Here is a 22,945-nt window from a genome sequence, read left to right as displayed (position 1 = left end):
TTAGATTATCATTATTTGATAATCTACGTAAAGCTTTTTAAACCTTTATTTACGAAATAAAGGTTATGGTTTGTTTTAAAAATGAATGCAGTCTTTGAAAAACGTCTCATATAGAGGTCAAAACCTCGCAACGAAATCAATTAATATGGAACGTTTTTAATGAATAAGAACGGGACATTTCAATTATACATCTAGGTTAGATTTTCACAGAATCATTGTTCATACGATATAAATAACATTGTTGCAAGTTGAGTGTGATAATGTTAGATGTCAAAACATGTGTTGATGATGATCTTAAAAGTCTAGAACACATATGAACTTTGTGAAAATCATATTCTAGTTGCAAACACATTGACACTAATGAAGAAGTGAAAATGTGAAGAACATTAACATCAAAACATCCAAGTATTGATGATAATTAAAGTTTGCAAAACGTGTTACCAACAATTGAATTATACATACACTTTGAATTAATTTGAAGTATCATTGTGTAGAAAATGGCAAATCAAGGGGAAAGCTCATCCAACTACCCTCCACATCGATCAACACTCAATAGAGAAAGAGTGAGTAATCGAAGAATAGTAGAAGGAAGAAGAGTCAAAGTGGAAGATTTTCCTGAAATTGTTGCAGCATTCTCAGATTTAAAGTGGAATGCATTTCTTGATCTGAATGGACCCATATATCCATCACTCATTCCAAGCTTTCACTCTAGTTTCATCTATGTTGATGGATCAGTTTCTTTCAGATTAAAGGCAACAAGAACAACGATATCCCTTCATTAATTCGGAAAACTGTTGGGGGTTCCTACAAATGGACGAAGGTTCTTCCATACAGGACATAGTCTTATCTATCTCACAGACTTCATTCATAGAGATATGGCTATTCAAACACTATGTGAAGATAATGCTCCAAGAGAAGAAATCATCACTAGGGGTGTACTAGGCAAACATTTACGAAAGAAGTTCCGCATATGGAACACAGTGATCGACTACAATATTTATTGCAGAATGGGAAATCACTCGCACATTCATGTTGTTCAAATGGCTCTCCTTTAGTGTCTGGAAATGCAAGAACCGGTTAACATGGCTTATATTATGGCCGTACGAATGAGCAATGTACCAAAGAACTCAACAAGAGCTCTTCCATATGGAATGCATCTTACTAGGCTGTTTAACAAGCTAAAAGTAATTGATGGCATTTATGTAAATCCAACCAATCAAATATTCGATCGTCATACATGAACTTTGATGGGAAGCGAAGATGAAGATGACTCTAATGAGATTAAAAGGGTCTATAAATTTATGACCAACTCACAAATCAACCTGGAAGAAATATCCGACAGTGATGAAGAACTGTTTCTTGATGAAGCTAATGATCCTTTTTATGGTTTGGATTGTGATTCAAAAGTAGAACGAATCTACCTAAACCAAGCTAAGATAAATAAGTATCAATCCAAGATACAATTGCTATTGAAGAAAACTAAAAGGGCTTTCTCATGTCGAAGAAGCAGTGATGTGAGGAGTGGAGGTGAAGGAAGTAGTAGAAGAAGATGAATTTACAATGTTGTTTGAATTTATTTATTTGGTGTAATACATTATGTGATTGAATGTTTGTTCTTATGACTATTTGAATATTTCTTGAATAATATTTTCTTGAATGAGTCAACCTAGGAAAACAATAGTTTGATAAACTTTCTCAGAATTCATGCGGTCAGGTACACGGTCGACCGCAGGATCGACCGTACGACTGTCTGACAAATCCACTTTTTCTCTCTCATAGAATTAATGCATATTGAATCCTTAAAACCTAAATGGATCTGATTTCAAAGTGTCATACACAAATTAGCACAATTCATCATACTTAAATATGATTCAATTCCTCAAAAGATTCAATTACTCCAAAAGGGAATGAAAGATTAACTGAAGACTCATCTTCTTCCCTTTAAATTGAGAAGATCATAATGCAAGACTCACTACAACTCCTTCACTCAAGATGAGTCAAATAAACAAGTCCCCCAATAATCCTTTCATGATTGACTTGTCCTCTTCCATTTCCAACTCCTTTGATAATCACTTTCCTAACTCCCAAGAAGAAAGAGATATGATCAATCACAACCGATAAATAGTTAGCACTAGACCAATTGTCGAAGGTTGTGTGGTCACTATTGAACACTTTCCCGAGGACCTTCTCAGAGAATTTTGCTCACATAAAATAGGACACATTCTTAACCTTAAGAGGTCCCATTCACTCCACTCTAGTTCGAGAATTCTACGCGAACTATGAATTCACTCCCCCAAACAACATCAAATTCCGGTTGTTTGACAAAGGGTTCTCCATGTCTCTCAAGGACTTTGGAAAATTGATGCATGTACCCGATGAAGGTGTAGAATTCTTCACTTATAGTCGATACCTCTATTGTCTTCCCGAGTTTGTCACAAAAGGTGACATTATCAACACCTTTTGTCAAAGGCCCATCAATCACATTGAAATCCAAAATGATGGCCTTAAGGTAAATCATCTTGCACCTAAGTTTGAACTTTGGTTCAAGGTCATTAATCAAAATGTCTATTGCAAAGTGGAAAATCTCTCCACAAAGATCCATGCTAGTGAATCCTCTTTACTTTGGTGTCTTCAACACCGAATTCAAGTCAACATGGCATTTTTCATGGCAAAGAGGATGAGTGGGTTGGTGTTCAATGAATCAATCTCCCTTCCGTATGGAGCACACCTAAAAAAACTCTTCACGCAACTGTGTGTTAAAGATCTTCACCCTATTGGTCTAACCGCTCTCCCAATCAGTTATGATTCAGTTCAACCTTTTAATGAAGAAACAGAAGGTGAAAACACACCTGCATGGAGTGTCGCAGGATCCGATGATAGTGTTGAAGATGACCAGTTCATTGCACTATTATCCTCCACTCAAATGTCCATTCTCCATCGTCAGAATCGCCGAACTCACAAAATCTTACGACTATTTCTGAACAACCTTGTTTGTGGAAGGTGCTCATCACAACCAAGCACCTCTCACCCTATGTAGAACAAATCTAGGAATGATTTGTTGTATTATTCATGCATATTTTCGTGTATGCATATCTATGTTTCGTGTTTGCTATGAATAAAATTTGAATGCTTGTTATGTTTTAATAAATATTTTCTATCATGTACAATTTAAGGGGGAGCTTTGCTCTAAGGGCGAGCATAGTTCTAGGGGGAGCTAACCTTTTTGCTTCGACAAAAAAGGGAAGAAATATGGATACAAGTGATTGTTAACACTTGTGTATTTATAGCAAAATGTCCCTCATCACTTGTATGTTTGTCATCATCAAAAAGGGGGAGAATGTTGGTTGAATGTTGGTTAATGGACTAATCAACAAAGCTAAGTATGATGCTTAACCAAAGAATATGTTTTGATGATGACACATACATACGCATAAGTGATGATCGACATCTTAACATAAAACACGCAAGGTCACTAATCAAACAAAACTTAAAGAATGAAAATAAAGGACAGCAAAGTACGCTGTCAGAGTACGGTCAACCGCATACCTAGCCATAGAAGCCCAGACTGAATTGCAACGCAGTTTTGTGAAAACAAGTTGCACGGTCGCCACCATGGTCAACCGCAGTGCGATCGCAGTTTTCTCTGTCACCATTTTTGACCAAATTTAGTTTGACTAGTTCCTGGCATCTATAATTCATGAAATATTTTTCAATACGCTTAGAATAGATGTCCTTTCCATACTCAATTGAGTTTTGGTCATAAAAACACTAATCTTGGTTAATTAGGCTTAATTACATTTTAATGACAAATTAACCATGATTAGGCATAACATATAAGTGTTAATAAGCAACTTGTGATCTTAAAACTTATCTAGATATCTTTAGTATGATCACCTAGTACCAACACACTTAAGCTAATGTCACTAGAATATTAATTACAATTAAATTTGACTTAGTGATTAATTAAGGCTAAATGAAGAACAGTGCTTTCAAGTGTAACCAGTAAAGACTTGTAATCCTAAAATACACTTAGATACAGTTAGGATGGTCACCAAGTCCCAACTAGAGATTGCTCTTCCCTTATGCATGTGTTGGACATTAAAGTGTGTTTACACATTAATCATGCAATATGTTATATTGCAAGTAAGCTTGCTAAAAGCTTAAACTATAATGTTGTGTAAATATCTATATGATTGATTTTAGAATAACTATCTCTAGCTATGTGTGAGTATTACTTGCTACTTGCTAATATGTTTAATACTCATTAATTTTCTAACTTGATTAACATGCTTGCTATGTGCTACTAGTTAGAATACTAGGATTCAAGTAACTAGTTTAATCTAATAAATTAAGTGTAAAATGGTTCACAAAGGAATAATGGTCAATTGTCTATTTGGTCTTGTCTAAGTAACAAGTTGTGATTACTTATCCAAGTATGACTTAACATTGATGTCTTTACACACTTAATGATTATTTTAGAAAGACATCATTCAATTAATCTCTACTTAATCTTAAAATGAATATGATTTGTGATTAATTAAAACTAGGAAGTTAATGACCTATTGACTAGTCTTTAGGATTGAAACAAATGCATTAATGTGGCTAACTAAGTCTTGACCAAACTGAGATTTCCTAAAATATCAATCAAGACACTTCTCCAAGAATATTGGGTTTACCACTCTTGGAGTGTTATGTCACTTTCACTCAATAAGACCAAATCTCACACACTTAATGCATATAGTACTTGTATAGGATATTGGGTTTCTTTTGCAGGTGCTAGATGGGGTAAAGGTTCCAAAATGTGGTGTTCAAATCTGAATCAAACGACTATACAAGGGATACATATTTTGGAATGGAGCACGCGCGATCGAACCACGGTCGACCGTGCTGGCAACCGTGTGACAACGGCTATTTTTTGAATCTCACTATAAAAGGCAAGCATTGAAGAGCATTTGAAGTGGACTCACTTGCATATTTCAAAAGCTTATTTCCAGAGATCACAAGGGCTCTAATTACTACTCAAATGTGATCAAGCAAGAGAAGATTCTATGATCTTATAGATATAGAATTTGGTTGTTGTAAACTTACTAAACAAAATCATTTATCTTGTGAGTTTACTTAATGTAATGTATGTCCTAGTATTGTCTTAGGATCATCATTGCAAAGTGTATAACTCTTGTAACTTCAATTAGTAGAAGCATAGGCTAGCTTAGTGATCTACTTCCTTAAAGGGACTTAGGAAGTTGAATAATCTTATTTGGAGATTAATATTTATCCAAGGTGAAGACAAGTTGATCTAGGTTGGAGTTGATCTTTCAAAGGGATAGAAAGATTAGGTTTATTGTCTACCAAAGAAGTTGAAGACAAGTAAATCGAATCTCCACTGGATTTGGAGAAAAGTGCTTAGTGAAGCAAGAAATCCCGATTAGTGTAATCGGGGAGTGGATTAAGGTGGATTAGTTAACATCCACCTGAACCACTATAAATCCTTATGTCTATGTTCTTTGCATTACTTTATTCACCATTTTGAACATACATACTACACACATCAAGTTTGAGTTGAATTGGTTGATCATAGTTAATCGAATTTGATGATCAATCGAAAATTTGTTAAAAACGTATTAAGTAACTATTCACCCCCTCTAGTTACTTACAGAAATCACTGATCAAATTGTTAGAGAGTATGTGTGTGTTTTCTGTTGGTTTGATGAATGCAGAATATCCCAAAAACGGATATGATAAACTGTATAAAAAATAGTTACAATCTGAAAGGATGTAACCTTTCGTAATGGGTGGGAAAAACAGTTAAATGACATTCTTTCAATAAAACATATCGTAACAGATAGTGTCATTTTGGTGAGGTTTCAGGGTGCTGCACCGAGCCCTGCGAGGGTCGCTGCCCCCTCGACCCCTACCCGCTCACCTGGGAGCGGGACCCCAGCCAGGGGCGTTTCAGAATTCGAGAATCAGGATGTTTCAGAAATTGAACCCTTCAACTCATATGAAAACTATAAAATACTATACACATCAGTTTCTTACATATCCATAAGACAATCTTGACACTATTATAAGCCATGTGTCCCAATCCTTCAGTGAACATATTGGTAGCTAAGTCCAAAGCTCCATTGAAGAGGCAAAACTTCATGCTCACATAGGTAGTCCTTTTACATCTTGCACATGCATATGCAAATTTTCAAAAGAACTATTAAGAAGAATAACTCAACTTGCAGGGCTAAACACATACTTTGAGATCAGAATTTTCTGTGTTTCAATATTCAGAAAGTAAGCTTACCTCATTGAATTCTGCTTCTAGTATTGTACTAGAAGGGAATTGGGCGTCTCACTTTGGAAGATTTATGGGACTTCAATCCCACTCCAATAGCTTCTAGCTGGACCCTAGCCAGGGGCGCAGCCCCCTTGACCCCCGCATTTTGCGCGATAGTTAGTAGCCAACTCTTACGGGCGTGTACTCCACACTCTTCGAACCTGTTGTTAAGTATAGCTAGCTAACACATGCATTCAAGTAAATCGCAACTAACTAAAATGTATGTTGGATGACACTAAAATCACCAACAATATGTTCTACAAAAGCACTGAAAAACATGAATCCTTTATGCAGACGTTGCGAGAAACCAAAGGGTCAAGCTACATAAAGTGGATGCTCAAGTCCGCATGAATCATCTCCCGCACGCAACCAAGTTGTTCATTGGCTCCATCATTAGAAGCAAGCAAATGCGCCACAAACTTATCAATCTGCATCGATGCGACCAGATAGGGTAGTTAATGACGCACATAAAATACGCTAACATTTCGCTCAAGCTTATGACTGTAGCTGCACATTTAATCATCTCTAAGGGCTAGTGACACGTAATATATGTCGAAATTCAGTTGATGCCATCACGCTATCAGGAGGATACGTTAATGATTACGAAGGCTGAATAAGACAAGAGTTAGTACATGACATTAAGGATGAAATCTTGATGGTCGTACAAGTAACAGGACGTGGTAGAACAACATGATATGGAAGGGACCACGTGAGTGCACGATTCATGCGACTGTATAGTACTATTCTGTACCATCATGTCCCCTCCCCTTTTTTTGTCTTCTACATGGCAAGAAAAAGACAACCACTCTTACCAATAAATACTCACAATGGACCTCATAAAAACACACAAGATAGGGAGAGAGAAAAATATTACTTGTTTTTGTGCTCTATCTCCGCAATCATAAATACGGTTCTCAGGTAACGTTCTTTGAACATCAAATCCTAACACCATCCACGAGCCATCAACTCTGATTAACCCAAATGATGGTGGGTTACGTTTAACCACCCTTTTTGAGATCATCATCTCATATAAGGGTTATTCATGGTACTCCGGACCGGAGAGTTAAACTTAAAAAATCCTTAAATCCCCCTTTATTGTTGATCTTGCATGAACCAAACCCCTTGAACTAATTTATTCTTGATCAAATGGTGCCATCCGTGGGATAACAAAGTTAAAAGGTTCAAATATATCTTTTTCCTTCATGTTTCTTAACATTTTCTCAGTTTTTTCATCTCACCTCTCATTACGCTATCTATAACAAGCGGTCGGAAGAGAGGCATATGCAACTATGACTATTATCTCTTCGCGCAGAGATGGAAAGCGCAAAGCTGACCAGATAGGTGAAGAGGTTATAGGAATCTCTTTTCCTGCTATCCGGTTGAATAACATTTCTTGCGAACCTATAGTGGTTCAGGGGTATCTACCAGAATTTGGATACAGGATAAGATGTTTGCATATGATACCAGTAACAGTATGGATATAACGTATGAGAAATGTTTTAGACAATTTCCAGAGTCTGTAAAGCAAGCCATCCGACCTTCGACTATGGCGCTATCTGGATTCTCAGGGGAATCGGCATGGCCCATAGGCACTCTGGATCTGAAATTGGAATTAAAAGACGACAAGGATAAGTTTAAGACGCGCACTGAATATGTTGAATTCTGTGTAATACACGCACACTCCAGGTATAATGCCATACTAGGTAGAATATCGCTACAAATGTTTGGAGCAATACCATCCATGGTTCATGGTTTAGTAAAGTTTCCGACAAATTAAGGAGTTGTTATTCTCGAGTCAAACCCACTTGAAGCACTATGCGCTTCAGGCATGGTAAAAGAGGAAGAAAAATTAGTGGGTCATGCATCATCAGGGTCCCTCCTCGTAATAAACCCCACTTACCCGGATCACAAAGTGAAAATAGGGGCGGGTTTGACGAAGGAAACACAACTAAAGTTTCACAACATCCTAATGACAAACTTAGATGTATTTTGCTGGCGCGAAGCAGATATGACAGGCGTTCCGCGGGATATCGCGAAACATCACCTTAATGCCAATGTTAACATGACACCTGTCTGGCAGAAATAGAGGCACATGGAGCCCAACAGGAGTAAATGGCTGCGCAGAGAAGTGAACAAGCTAGTTAAGGCAAAAATCTTGCGCAAAGTCAATTATCAAACGTGGGTGGCTAATACGGTCCTGGTTCTTAAGGCTGACGGATCATGGTGCTTGTGTGTCGACTTCAAGGACATTAACAAACCGTGCCCGAAGGATAACTACCCTACTGATACGCGTGCCTACGCGCATAGGGCTCGTGCGTAACACGTGCGGCGCGCACGTCCTGAATATTGCTAGAATATTTGATTAGGAGGTGTGCACGCGTGTATTGCTTAGCGCAAATGAAAGAAATTAGATTTAATCTTATCCATAATTAAATGTGATCCTTTTCCAACTATAAACTCGTTATTTATGGTTGTTATTCGAAAAGATCTAGAACCTAATTATGAGACAATCTAGGGTTAGGGTTTTATTATAAATACGACCCTAACCTCCGACATTTAATAACAACGTTTTCTGTACTACTCGAATTTGCGATTGCATCCAGAAAACACTCTTACGATAACAGATATGTTCTATGAACATAATCCCTATGCAACCACCTTTAGTGGCCATTGGTGCGGCAACTGCCATCAATGGAGAATGTAGCTTTGATCACCCTTTCGTAGATCATCATCTCAATAAGGATTATTCATGGTGAACCGGACCGAAGATCAAAGCTATAAACGTTATTAAACACTCCATCATGCACTCAACATCAACTTTGCTATTTGAGCAGATTTATGTTTGATCATACCCTCTACCCAAAATTGACTGGAAGGTCAAATCCCTCGCTGAGTTCAAGTTTAAATGATTCCTAGATGCGTACAAGGGTTATCACCAAATCCCAATGGCGCAGGAAGACGAAGAAAAGACAGCGTTTCACATAGAGCAAGGCATATATTGTTACACAAAAATGATGTTTGGACTTAAAAACGTTGGCGCTACTTATTAGCGCATGATCGACACGACTTTCGTTAAACAGATTGGTCGTAACTTGGAAGCATATGTCGATGACCTGGTCATCAAAAGTAACAGTGAAGAACAACTGCTAGCAGACATCCTCGAAACTATTGATACACTGTGCAGCGTTAACATGAAACTTAAACCATCAAAGTGAATTTTGGAGAAGAAGAAGGATAATTTTTGGGACACGTAATCCCCGCTATGGAATCAAAGCTAACCCAAAAAAGATTGAAGCTATTGAATGCATGCCATCTCCAAAAACCAAAAAACAGGTTCAATGTCTCAATGGAAAACTCGCCTCGTTGACTATATTCTTGTCCCATTCTTCAGCATACTTAAGAATTGCGCGAAAAAGTCAGACTTCAAATAGACAGAGGAGGCTGAAAAGGCATTTCAAGAAATGAAAGCGTTGATTAAAAACCTCCCCACCTTAACCGCGCCAATTGCCGGGGAAACCCTCATCTTTTATCTAGCAATTGCGCGAGAAGCTGTAAGTTTAGTTCTGATCGCTGAAAGAGATGGGGTGCAGACACCTATATATTTTGTTAGTAAAGCGCTGACTGAGAGTGAGCTGAACTATCGCCCAATTGAAAAGTTCGTATACGCGCTCATGATTACTGCACGACGGCTGCGGTGATACTTCCAAACTCACCCCATAGTGGTACTGACATGTCAGCCTATCTGACAAATCTTGTATAAGCCAGAAACATTAGGAAGATTAACGAAGTGGGCAATCGCGTTTTGAGAACATGAGATTAACTTCTGTGCCAGAAGCTCGGTAAAAGGGCAAATACTAGCATACTACTTAGCAGAAACCACTTCCGATATGCCGATTACGCCTGATTCGGAGGGTGATACAACACTGGCACTAGAGCTCTGGGAGTCGTATACCAATTGCGCGAATGGTCCAGAAGGAGCGGGCGCATGTTTATTGCTTATTGGTCCCAATAAGGAGGAACACACATATGCGCTAAGATTTAATTTCAAGGCGATAAACAATGAAGCAGAATATGAAGCCCTACTGGCAGGAATAAGGCTAACCAAGGAAATTGGAGTCAAGAAACTCCAAGCGTACGTTGATTCCCAGTTAGTCGCTAACAAGATTAATGGTACTTTTGATGCTCACGACGAAGGAATGCAGGCGTACATAACCTTGCCGCGTTCCCTGATCAACGAAGTTGACGATTAATCATCTTGAAAAGAAAGTTCTGGTTGAGCAAGTTTTCAAGAAATCCATCGAACCTAATCAACTAGCCGCTAACGTAGAAGAAGCTGAGCATTGCTGAATGACCAACATAATTAAATTCCTAAAGTCGGGCTTACTGCCCAAAGCTGATAAAGAAGCCAAAAAGATAAGAGTCAAAGCTCCAATGTACGAACTGCGTGGTGATGATCTATATAGAAAATTGTACCTCGGACCAAGCTTTCGTTGCGTTGGACCCATGAAAGCTGAGAAAATTATAGACGAAGTCCACGCGGGAGCCTGCGCTTTGCACTCTGCTTTCAGGACGGTGGCGGAAAAAATTTAAAAGAGTGGGTTATTATTGGCCTGGCATGTACAACGATGCGTCAGAAAGAATAAGGGTATGCCAAGAATGCTAACTACACGTGCCCATCAACAAAGCTCCAGGCCACCCAATGATCCCCACAACGTCACCTTGGCATTTCTTCAAATGGGCTATTGATATAGTGGGACCCTTCCCTGCCGAATCAGGAAGCGCTGATTATTTGGTAGTTGCGATTGACTTCTTCACCAAATGGGTAGAGGCAAAGCCACTAAACAAATCACAAGTAAGAAGGTAAGGTATTTTTTCTGGTAAAGTATTGTTTGCATGTTTGGCATCCCAAATGAAATAGTGAGCGATAATGGGACGTAATTCGAGGGAGAAACTTTTGGAAGTTGGTGTCAAGGGCTGAACATAAAGCAAAACTTCACGTTCGTCGCACATCCTCAAGCCAATGGGAAGTGCGAAGTTACCAATAGAGACTGTCATACCCCCAAATAGGGTCGGGGTAAATATGACATTTCAATATCACAACACAAGTATATAAAACGAGAACGACTCTAAATGAGACTTTTTTATTAAAAACCAATAAATTTAAAACAGCGGAAGTAAATCGTCATTACAAATGAAAAACCAAAAATGTAAATGAAATAGTTTTAATGCATAATATAAATAATGAATGCGGACTCCAAAGCAGCCAAGTCCAAGTAGCAAGTAATCTTAGCAATCATCACCTGAGACAAAACATGCTTAAAGTGTCAACCAAAAATGGTTGAGTGAACAACATAGGTTTATAATCATTTTAGACCATAAGATTTAGTTATAAAGTTTGATGTAGAGACATCGTCCAAAAGTAAGTGCTGAAGTTATGATATCGAGACTAAACATAAGTTACCCTAACACTTTGTTCGTTCGTGTCGTTGAATCATTAATATGTATCCATTGACCAACAGTCAACTAGTTAGAGACGTCACTATGAATAGGCCTACTCACATTAACTAAGTTTGCGTTCACTAAGCAATTAACGATATCATGGTAGGGATTTAGCATGAAACATAGCATGGCAGCATAGTTAAACAGTTTTGAGTACTTGTGTCTAAGCGTAAAATAGTTTTAAAAGCAAGCATGTGTCTCACCCCAAAGTTCAAAATAAGTATACAAAGAAAGTTAAAAAGTGGGGCTATGAAATTCAACTTAGTAGCAAGTAAGTTATTCCACGAAAAGAAGAATGAACGGAGTAAGTGACCAGAGATCTCAACCTAGAAATATAGCGTTTGGTTACTTAATGTCTAACAGACATAAAGTATGTTTATTAATATAGCAACTATATTAACAGTGACGGTTCACGGGGAAAGTTACTATTTCTCAAAAGTTTATATTTTCGAAAAATTACTATTTATGGAAAGCTTCCCCTTATAGTAAGTTTCTAGTTTTAGTAAGTTCGGGTTATAATCCTTTACAAAGACATTGTACAATTGCCCAAACTTCATTGCTATCAAGTAAGTCAGGGATAACCAGATGTAACCGGGGGCCCATGACTCTTGATCAGAAACTAAGTCATGACATTCGAGATCCACAAGCTTGTCCCATAAATGGCAACCTAAACATCATCCTCTTACGACCGTAAGTAGTGGTGAAGTTCGTATATATTGTACGTTATCTTTTGATTATAACCTTCACGTTATAGGTGTATAGATACTATATGTTATTATATTATTATACTTAGTAATTACATATAGGTATGTGATAATATTACTTAGTGTAATTAAGGTGTTACAATATAGATAGGTTTACAAGTTATAGTAATAGTATTATTATTCTAATTATCTTTTACTTAATCAACCTTCATTATATAATCTTATCATGTTTTATATATATATATATATATATATATATATATATATATATATATATATATATATATATATATATATGTGTGTGTGTGTGTGTGTGTGTGTGTGTGTTTGTGGTTGTACATGTGTTACATACATATATTCACCTACATGATACATATACATATACTCTTTATTCTTATGTTACACGTATATGTTGATAACTATAATATATATATTATGTATGTGTTACATATATATAAGTAAAAAGGTGATACATATAAATACATATTAATACTTATCCTAATCGATTCCAACAAGCATGTATTAATTTTTTAACATTATATATCTACATATATACATATACACGATACATATACTTACATACATATATATATATATATATATATATATATATATATATATATATATATATATATATATATATATATATTCTTTGGTGTTGTACCAATTGCATATACTTGTACATATATATATTCACGCGTACATATACATATATACACACACACACACACATGTAATATACATATATATACATATACACATACACTTCACGTGTATATATACATATACATACTTCACGCATGCATGCATGTGTGTTATTATTATTTTTTTTAACTAAACCACCTTCAAATATTACTAATCATTATTCATGTAACCATGTTCATATTCATAAGCTTATTAGTATTCACAAATCATAACCTTTTATTTTTTTTTATTAACATCTTCAAGTACATAATATTCATGATCATAATTCTTAATCATATTCAATTCATTAACCATATTCATTATTCATAATCTTTAACTATATTATCTAGCTTCATGTTCAAGATCATAACTAAAACATAATACTTAAAAGTAACAAATTAAAAAGTATGATTAACTTAGAGTTTTAGGTATACCTTAAGATGCTTTTAGACCAAGAAAGAGTGGCGATTCTGACCTGAAACAGAAAAAGAAAAATGCAGCAACAGAAGTGACCAAACGGGCAGGATTTTGGGTCTGTTTTTCTCACGCAGAACCAGCAGGAACAGAGCAGGTGGCAGCGGCAATTGGTGGCTATTAAAGACAGCAGAAAACAACCGTAAAAGTGGCAGTTGAGGGTGGCGATCAGTACCAGAAAATAGATGACTGCAGGGAGTTTTTGTGGGCTATTTTAGGTGGCGGATGATAGCAGAAAACTGCTGCAGGTGGCGGTGGTGATGGCTACAGAAAACGTAGCAGAACAGTGGTGGATGGTGGTGATTCTCGGCTGCAGAAAAGCTGCAGAATGGTGGCGATGAGAGGCCGCTGTAAACCGTAGTAGGAAGGTGGCGATGAGGTTGTTTTGGTGATGGTATGAATCGGCTAAGGTGATGGTTGGTGACAAAAAAACTGTCGAGCAAAACTAGAAAAGGGAAAAAGGGTTTCAAGTGATTTGTGAATGAAAATCTAGGAGTCTATGAGGGTGTATATAGGGGAGCAATTAGGGTTAGTCTAGGATACTTAGAGTAGGGACCAAGTAATTAGGAATGATCTAGAATGCTTAGGGACCAAGTAATTAGTTTAATTAAATTTCTCTTTTTTTAATTAATCCCTTGGCCGATTTTTTTTTATATTTTATATTTTTTCGGCTTATTTATATAACTATGTATTTTATATATTTTTTTACAGATATTATTTAGTCTTTTTAATTTGTCCAAGACTTGCATTTATTTTATTTAGTTTCCGATTGTTTTATTATTTACATAATTTCCCATTTTTATTACTTATCGACTATATCTTTATAATATTACAGAACAGCATAAACTTTAAATTATCAGAGAGTATCTACTAAAAGTTTACTATTTAGTCAACGTTTTGATCAAATAAAGTTTACGAGCACACAAACCGTAAGGGCAAATTAGTAAAATAGAAATGGAAAAATGAGGGTTGTTATAGAGACATAGTCCACGCAATTAAGGCAAGGTTAGGAAAACAAAGGAGAGGATGGGTGGATCAGCTTTCTAAAGTCCTTTGGGCACATCGCAAGACACTAAAAAACAGCACTGGAGAAGCACCATTCAGTCTGATATATGGCTCGGAAGAAGTCTTGCCTGCAGAGATAGCCATCCCAACAGAGCGAATGTTGTCATTTAATCAGAACTAGAAATATAAGGATCTACGCACTAATCCAGATCATCTAGAAGAGCGCAGAGAAAAAGCGGCTGCACGCGAGGCCATCAACAAACAACGAATTGCAAGGTACTATGAAAAGAGAGTTAGGCTCATTACATACACGGTTGGTGACCTTGTTTGGCGCGACAATCAAGCGAGCAGAATTGGAGACACCAGGAAAATGGGACCCAATTGGGAGGGTCCATATAGGGTCAATGGAATTAGCAAAACTGGAACTTACAAACTGGCAGAGCTAAATGGTAAGGCGATTAAACGCACTTGGCACGCTACCGAGCTGAAACGATGTAATATGTAATAAAGAAAGTAAGGGAACTGATCATTTTGTTAATTTGTCTTAATTTACATATAGCGAACCTGTTATTACGCACAAAAGTAGGTTACTAGTAAATTTCACTATCGAACAATGTCTTTACAATTGTACTTTTCATATATCAAGTCATTTCCAGCCAACAATTTCATGTACATACCTGTCTTAGCAGAATAGCTACTTGACTTCACCTGTCTGCCACGTTGTTTGCGCATGTTGCTCAATCGAGCGACCTTAGCTACTTCCATATCAACTTGCACTACTACACAAAAAAGGCAATCAAACCGGTTTTTAGACCATTAGAAACCAGTTTTAAAACCGGGTTCTATTGGTAGGGGTTTATTAGGTTGAGACCGGTTTTAAAACCGATTTCTTTGATGGACTTTCGAAACTGGTTTTTAGTAAAAACAGGTTTCTATTCCTTAGTAAAGAAACCGGTTTTTGAAGAAAAAAACAAGTTTCTATGCATGACAAAAGAGACTCCCTTTTATGTAAAAACCGGTTTCTTTACTATTTTTTTAAAAAAATGTTACATGAAGCTATATAACTAGAAGTAGATATTTTATCATCTAATGATCTAAACCAAACTACAAGATACAAAACACTGAAATAAAACCATACTAAATACTAAACTGTAATTATAATAAACTTATATTACCAACAATTTCTTGAGGTACAAAATTATTTCAATCAAATCAATACACCAAGTTGCGTTTAAAATGAATCTGTATAAAGCACGAACAAGTACACAGAATGAACTTAGAGATCTGCAAGTCATGACTATAAATGATAGGGTAGTATTATCAATGGGAGGGTGACTGATATTGGTTTGTCCTAGCCTCACCCGCACAGAACTAGAGATCTGTAAGTCATGACTATAAACGATATGGTTGGTCGCCCTTGAACTCGATCCTGGGTGTTGGCGCACTTAGAAGACTCCTGAACACGTGCGACGAGTTTTGTGTCAATATATATATGTTGTGTGCACAACAATATGCATAGAAATCAATACTGATATGCCTCGAGTATAAATACGGGATACTTTAACAAGCTTGTGGTGCAAAATGCGAAAAACACATTAACGCAATATCATGCAACGAGTAAAATAATTAATGTAGCTTCACACACACTAAATGATACCAATAATATGAATGATGGTAAGAAGGCTTATAATCATCATATGTTCATTAATTACATCCAGAGGGCAAAGCTACATATACAATTAAAGAATGAGAACCCTTAAAGTCTATACATGCGTAAATTACAATTCTGCATTTATCAAATTATGCGCATTTATCCTCGGGTTGCGCGAATACCTCTTTAGACGAATAATTTTAATATTCTCTAAAGATTTTACCACCTGTTTGGCAATCACTTCAGCGTCAGGGGTGAAATGAGCCTCGATAGCAGCATGGGGAGGATCGGGAACACACATTTGCTTCTTGATGAAGTTCCAAAATCGAACGCTCTCTCGATCCTGAACAGCCTTCACTAGCAACTTATAAGCATAATTGACCGACTCACAATTAAGCGCATTATCAACAATATGAGGAAGACCAGCCTTTAAGAAATTAAACTCGTGCTCTGACTTTTTTGCCTTTTGGGTGAGGGCATAATGGCAGTCCATTAACCTGCTCATGTCAGCTTGAGTCTTCTCCGAAAGGGCAACCACTAACTTGAGTTGCAAGTCATACCTTTCAGAATTTGAATTTTCCAGCACTTCACGAAGGCGCTGATTTTCTTCTCGCAGTACCTGTACCTCATCCACTGCATCTATGCCCGCATCGTCACCTGAATTTCCGCTGGTTTGACGATCGCCCTAGGGGTTGTTCAGCGGAATTCGATGGGGTTGTCTCCTTCTCATCATCATCATCTGTCAATGACAAAGTATATTAAATAAGTAAACCACGATAAGGAAACCAGATGCACAATCAAAAATTTACCAGGTATTCCGTGCTTTAGAGATGATGATGGATTATAAATAAAATGAGGAACGAATGGCGCAACCATTTCGTTGAAATTCTTTGGTGTTAGTTTTCGTTTACTAACGTAAAAAGGGTGATAATTAGATGACCCCGCTTCGGCATATTCACGTATGCGTAAAGAACTCTGGGATACACCAGACGAGCGAGTATTCCCAGACGTACTGTGCACTGGAACGTAAGAGGCAGCTAGCCTCTCCGTCTTGAGATATGTTGCAAGCGTTATCTCTAAAAAGAAGAAAAATACAAAGCGCGACGTTGTGTCCACATGACGTGCAATGAATAAACAGATTTTAAGAAACTCACTAACCTTTAAGGTGTTGCGTGAAGTAGGGATGAAAGCTACGGCGATGCCAGTGTTTAAAGATCCCACTAGAGTATAGGGAAATGTTTTGATACATATGCATGTACAAAGATTTCCCCACACACTTATCAAACATCGCGCTCCGCTAAACTCAATGGAAGTGCATGCTTTAGATCAGAGTTCAAACCGTATTACCATTGACCTATGTTGGCGCAAGAAGAAGGAATAAATGTGTTGTTGACAAAAAATAAATTCTCTTTCTAGTTGGGCAGAATTCTCCACTTGATCTCATGCGTGAAGTCCCAATTGTCCTTAAAGCAGTACCAGCCCTGGTCGAGTCGCTCGTAGCTAAAAATATTCTAAAATAGGTTAACTGTAGACGTGAAATTGTGCGCATGGCACCACATCTGAAACAGCGAGACTCTACAAGCGTTGTTCGGGTCCAACTGCCCCACACCGATGTTAAAATGAGATAGCATGAGCATGAAAAAATTGGTGGGAGGAGTGCGTATGTTACCTCTCTCCATCACCAAATCGTAAATCGCAACCTTACCATGCGGAGGACGTTTGGCGCGCTCGCGAAAACTTGGAATGGACGGATTAAATTATTTAATAGGAGGGTACCACGCAATCAGTTTCTCTATGAACTCCGGGCTAACATCAGACATGATAGACCCTACATTCGAAAATTCGGTGCTCGCGCTACTTGCAGCCATTATATGATGTCTGTAGGATGAAAGAAGATAGAAGTGAAGAATATGTTGGGATTTAACAAGTTTCATAATACTTATAATCATTCAAGAAATAAGATTTGCGGAAGCGTGAATTACCAATTAAACTTGTTTAATCTTTAAACCAATTAAAGTTAAATCTCACAAGGATCAAGTTATGAAACATACTTACAAACTACAAGTAAGAAAAGTGTTTATACCTTCTCCTAGCTTGTTGATAGATGATGATGAAGATGATGATGAATGGAGCTCCAAAACAATGAAACCTCAAGTAGTTATACCCCAAGCTAACCACCAACACCTTTGCTTTTAGTTAGGATTTGATTGCAACACTTGAACCAACTTGTAAAAAAAAAATTTGAACCCCTTTCTTTAAAAAAAAATCACGGCAGCAGGCAGAAAAAAAAAGGGTCAAGTGCAGTTTTTTTTTGAGTTGTTTTGATGTGTATTCAAAGTGTTACTTGGTCTCCACAAAAGCCTTGGTCTTATGCACCTTGAAAAGGGAATTAACCATTCAAAATGGCTAGTCAAGAGCATGCAAGTTGAGACTCCAATGCCACTCCCACATTTGTTTATTAAATGAGTTTTATAAAAGAATAAGATTTTATAAAACATTTTATAAACTTTTATGGATAATTATATTTACATTTTATATAAAACCAATTATATAAAATAATGTAATATAACATTATTAATTATTTAACCTATAAATAATTAAATCCATATTATATAAATTATTCCATAATTTATATATATATATGTACACATCAAGTAAAATTTCAGAAAACCATTTTTCTTAAAGTTCAAGTGTCGCGTATTTAATCAATGATCCAATCGTTAATATTAAATACTTATAAGGTGTCGGTAAGCTTGTTATTGGGTATGACCCGACTTGGATCATAACACATTAGCCACATTAATTTAATATGTCTCTCGGGCATACGAAATACTTTCAATCTCCCACTTGCACGAGAAACATAAGAAATTAATGCAAGTGATGGATACCACCTAACGACCGTCCATCACCCCCAACATGTTATGACTTTGTGCCATTCAATAACATCATCCCTTTCGAGTTTCCATCTCGAATATGAATAGGTGAATCTTTCATTATTTCCTTTCGTCTTAGATGTCATGTTAAATCCAAGAGACACAGAGTGATCACTCTCTTCTAGATTTAACTTTATCAGGCCTTAGACATCTGACTCTCAATGAATAAGAGAGACAAATTCCATCTTGACTACATACGTCCTAAATATGTACCTTGCATGGTACCTGAGCTCTTCCTTATGAACTACCATATTTCAGAATAGCGAAGGAAAGAATCAAGGCACAGTACTTGGTGAATATCCGAACCCAATATGTATCTCAGGTCAGAGGATACAATGATATTCGCCTTTACTCAAGATTACATGTGATCAACCACAAAGGCTCCATTTAGCAAATCTTGAGGGCGGGTCTTCCAATATTTGCATGCCCCACATTCAGTCCTTGAATGTATACCAATCCAAGTTCATAATAGTCTAAACCTCACATTTGCTCCCACAAATGTGATCGACTACGGAATTTAGAATAATTACTTATTCATGGATAAAATATGCAAAATAGGAACATAACTCAAAATAAATTAATACCATAATTATATTAATGAGTTTGAACAATTTCTTTCCGTAACAATACTTAAAACAAATCATGACCAATCACTAGAATATCGAAGCCCTAAAGCACAAACATGTCCTGCATGTTTTGATCCATGTAAGAGCTTCGTGAGTGGATCCGCTATGTTAAGATCTGTGTGAACTTTGCGAATACATATCTTTCCCTTTTCAACTTCATCCCTTATGTAGTTGAATCTCCGCTCAATGTGACGGGTCTTTTGATGAGCACGAGGTTCCTTGATTTGAGCAATCGCACCCTCGTTGTCACAAAAGATCTCAAGAGGGTCCTGAATGGAAGGGACTACTCCTAAGTCGTCGATGAATTTCTTCATCCATGCAGCTTCTTGAGCTGCTAATGATGCGGCGATGTACTCCGACTCTGTAGTGGATAGAGCACCAACATCCTGTTTTGAACTCTTCTAAGAGACCGCACCTCCATTTAATGTGAAGACATAACCAGATTGCGATCGAGAATCATCACGATCAGTTTGGAAACTCGCATCCACGTAACCTTTTACAGCGAGTTCCTCCTCACCAGACCCATATATCAGAAACATATCCTTAGTCCTCCTAAGGTATTTCAATATACTTTTAACAGCAATCCAATGACTGTTTCCTGGGTTATTTTGGTATCTACTTGTCAGGCTAAGAGCGCATGACACATCCGGTCTAGTGCATATCATTGCATACATGATAGACCCAATGGCAGAAGCATATGGGACTTTCTTCATTATCTCCTGTTCATCTTTCGTGGTGGGGCACTGAGATGAACTGAGAAGTGTTCCCTTTTGAATAGGTACCAAACCTTTCTTAGAGTTCTCCATCTTGAACCTTTTCAAGATCTTTTCAATTTATGCACTTTGATTTAAACCTATCAGTTTCTTGGATCTATCCCTGTAGATCCCAATCCCCAAAACGTATTGTGCTTCTCCAAGATCCTTAATGGAGAAGCATTTGCTTAACCAAGCTTTAACACCTTGCATTGCCGGAATATCATTTCCAAATAACAATATATCATCCACATATAGTACAAGGAACATGATAGTGCTCCCACTAGCTTTCTTGTATACACAAGCTTCATCACCATTTTTAATGAAGCCAAATTTCTTGGCCTCCTCATTAAAATGATGATTCCACATTCTAGATCCTTGTTTCAATCCGTAGATTGACTTCTTTAACTTGCATACCTTTTTAGGATATTTCGGATCAACAAAACCCTCAGGCTGAACCATATAGACATCTTCCTCAAGATGTCCGTTTAGGAAGGCGGTCTTGACATCCATCTGCCATATTTCATAATCATAATGAGCAGCAATGTCAAGTAATATCCTAATAGACTTTAGCATCGCCACAGGAGAAAAAGTTTCATCATAGTCAACCCCTTGAGTTTGAGTGAAACCTTTTGCTACAAGTCTAGCTTTATATGTATCCAAGTTTCCATGTATGTCGGTTTTCATTTTGAACAGCCATTTACAATCAACTAGCCTAGAGCCAGGAGGTTGCGCAACAAGTTCCCAAACTTGGTTGTCATACATGGATTGCATCTCAGCGTTCATGGCTTCCTGCCATTTATCTTTATCAATCCTTGATAAAGCATCTTGGTAGTTTATTGGTTCATCCAAATCAACCACATAGCAACCATCCATGAGAAACCCATATCTCTCAGGAGGATTACTAATCCTACCAGATCTGCGAACGTCTTGTGTATTTTGATCATCCATCTGATCACTCTCAACATTTTCATGTTGAGTGCTAGTGTCAGCCAATTGTGTATCATCTACTTGATCTTGAACCTCTTCAAGATCTATCTTCCTTTCACTATTTCCTTCCATTAGGAACTTAGTTTCAAGGAATTCCGCCTTTCGAGCAACAAATACATTTTGCTCGGTTGGATCATAGAAATAGTATCCCATATCATCCTTGGGATATCCTATGAAGATACACTTCGTGGATCGAGCATTCAACTTATTAGGGACGTAACGCTTAGGGTAAGCTTCACATCCCCATACCTTTAAGTATGATAGAGATGGAGGTTTTCCAAACCACATCTCATGAGGAGTGCGTTCCACTTTCTTGGTTGGGGCCATATTTAGAATACGAGCCGCGGAGCATAGACAATAACCCCAGAATGATAGAGGTAAGGAGCTTCTAGCCATCATAGATCGAACCATATCCATTAAGGTTCGGTTCCTCCTTTCGGATACACCATTAAGCTGTGGTGTCCCGGGTGGAGTAAGTTGTGAGATAATCCCACAACTTCTAAGATGATCTTGGAAAGCATCGCTTAGGTATTCACCTCCTCTATCAGTACGAAGTACCTTGATTGTCTTATTGAGTTGATTTTGTACTTCGTTTTGATATTCTTTGAATGCTTCAAAAGTTTCGTCCTTATGTCTTAACAAGTAGACATATCCGAAATGACTGAAGTCATCAATGAAAGTAACGAAGTATCTTTCACCATTCCTAGTTATGGGCTTAAAGGGTCCACATACATCCGAATGTATTAATCCCAATAAGTCCTTAGCCCTTTCATAGGTCCCTTTGAAAGGTGATTTAGTCATTTTGCCTTGTAAACAAGACTCACATACATCAAACGAGTCTAGTGCATTTGATTTCAAAAGTCCATTCTTTTGAAGTGTATGCATTCGGTTCTTGTTTATGTGACCAAGGCGACAATGCCATAAGTAGGAATCACTCAAATCCATTTTGAGTTTCTTGGTGCTAGTATGGTATATTGAGCTACTAGATGATGTGTCATCATGAACCAATTCATAAATTCCATTTGAAGGCGAAGCCTTAAAATAGAATACATTATCTAAATAAACGTGGATATCATCATAAACAAAATTAAGATAAAAACCACATTGTTTTAAACGGGAAACTGAAATAATGTTTCGACATAAATCCGGTGCATACAAAACATTGTCCAAAATAAGTTCCAAACCACTTGGAAGTTTTAATACAAAGTCTCCTTGAGCCTTCACTTGCACTTTGGCTCCATTACCCATAAAGAGACTTGATGTTCCCGCTTGCTTGCTACTTCTTTTGAACCCCTGCAAAGA

The 22,945-nt window shown here is 37.2% G+C and overlaps 2 protein-coding genes across 2 annotated transcripts; both read left to right on the top strand.

The window, feature by feature from the left end:
• Positions 1 to 9,786: 9,786 nt before the first annotated feature.
• LOC139868336 (uncharacterized) lies at positions 9,787 to 10,575 on the top strand. Its single transcript, XM_071856672.1, has 2 exons — positions 9,787 to 10,019; positions 10,158 to 10,575. The coding sequence occupies exons 1-2, from the start codon at positions 9,787 to 9,789 to the stop codon at positions 10,573 to 10,575; spliced, it is 651 nt and encodes a 216-aa protein (XP_071712773.1).
• Positions 10,576 to 11,024: 449 nt separating this feature from the next.
• Positions 11,025 to 15,196, top strand: LOC139868335 (uncharacterized). The gene is made up of 4 exons (XM_071856671.1): positions 11,025 to 11,185; positions 13,663 to 13,783; positions 13,922 to 14,036; positions 14,901 to 15,196. Exons 1-4 carry the CDS (start codon positions 11,025 to 11,027, stop codon positions 15,194 to 15,196), a joined length of 693 nt encoding a protein of 230 aa, XP_071712772.1.
• The last annotated feature ends 7,749 nt before the right edge of the window (positions 15,197 to 22,945 follow it).

The sequence above is a fragment of the Rutidosis leptorrhynchoides genome, chromosome 9 (assembly GCF_046630445.1).
Source record: "Rutidosis leptorrhynchoides isolate AG116_Rl617_1_P2 chromosome 9, CSIRO_AGI_Rlap_v1, whole genome shotgun sequence".
NCBI classification, from domain to species: Eukaryota; Viridiplantae; Streptophyta; class Magnoliopsida; order Asterales; family Asteraceae; genus Rutidosis; species Rutidosis leptorrhynchoides.
Note: the sequence above shows the minus strand (reverse complement) of the source record. Positions and strands in the feature narration are given on the sequence as shown.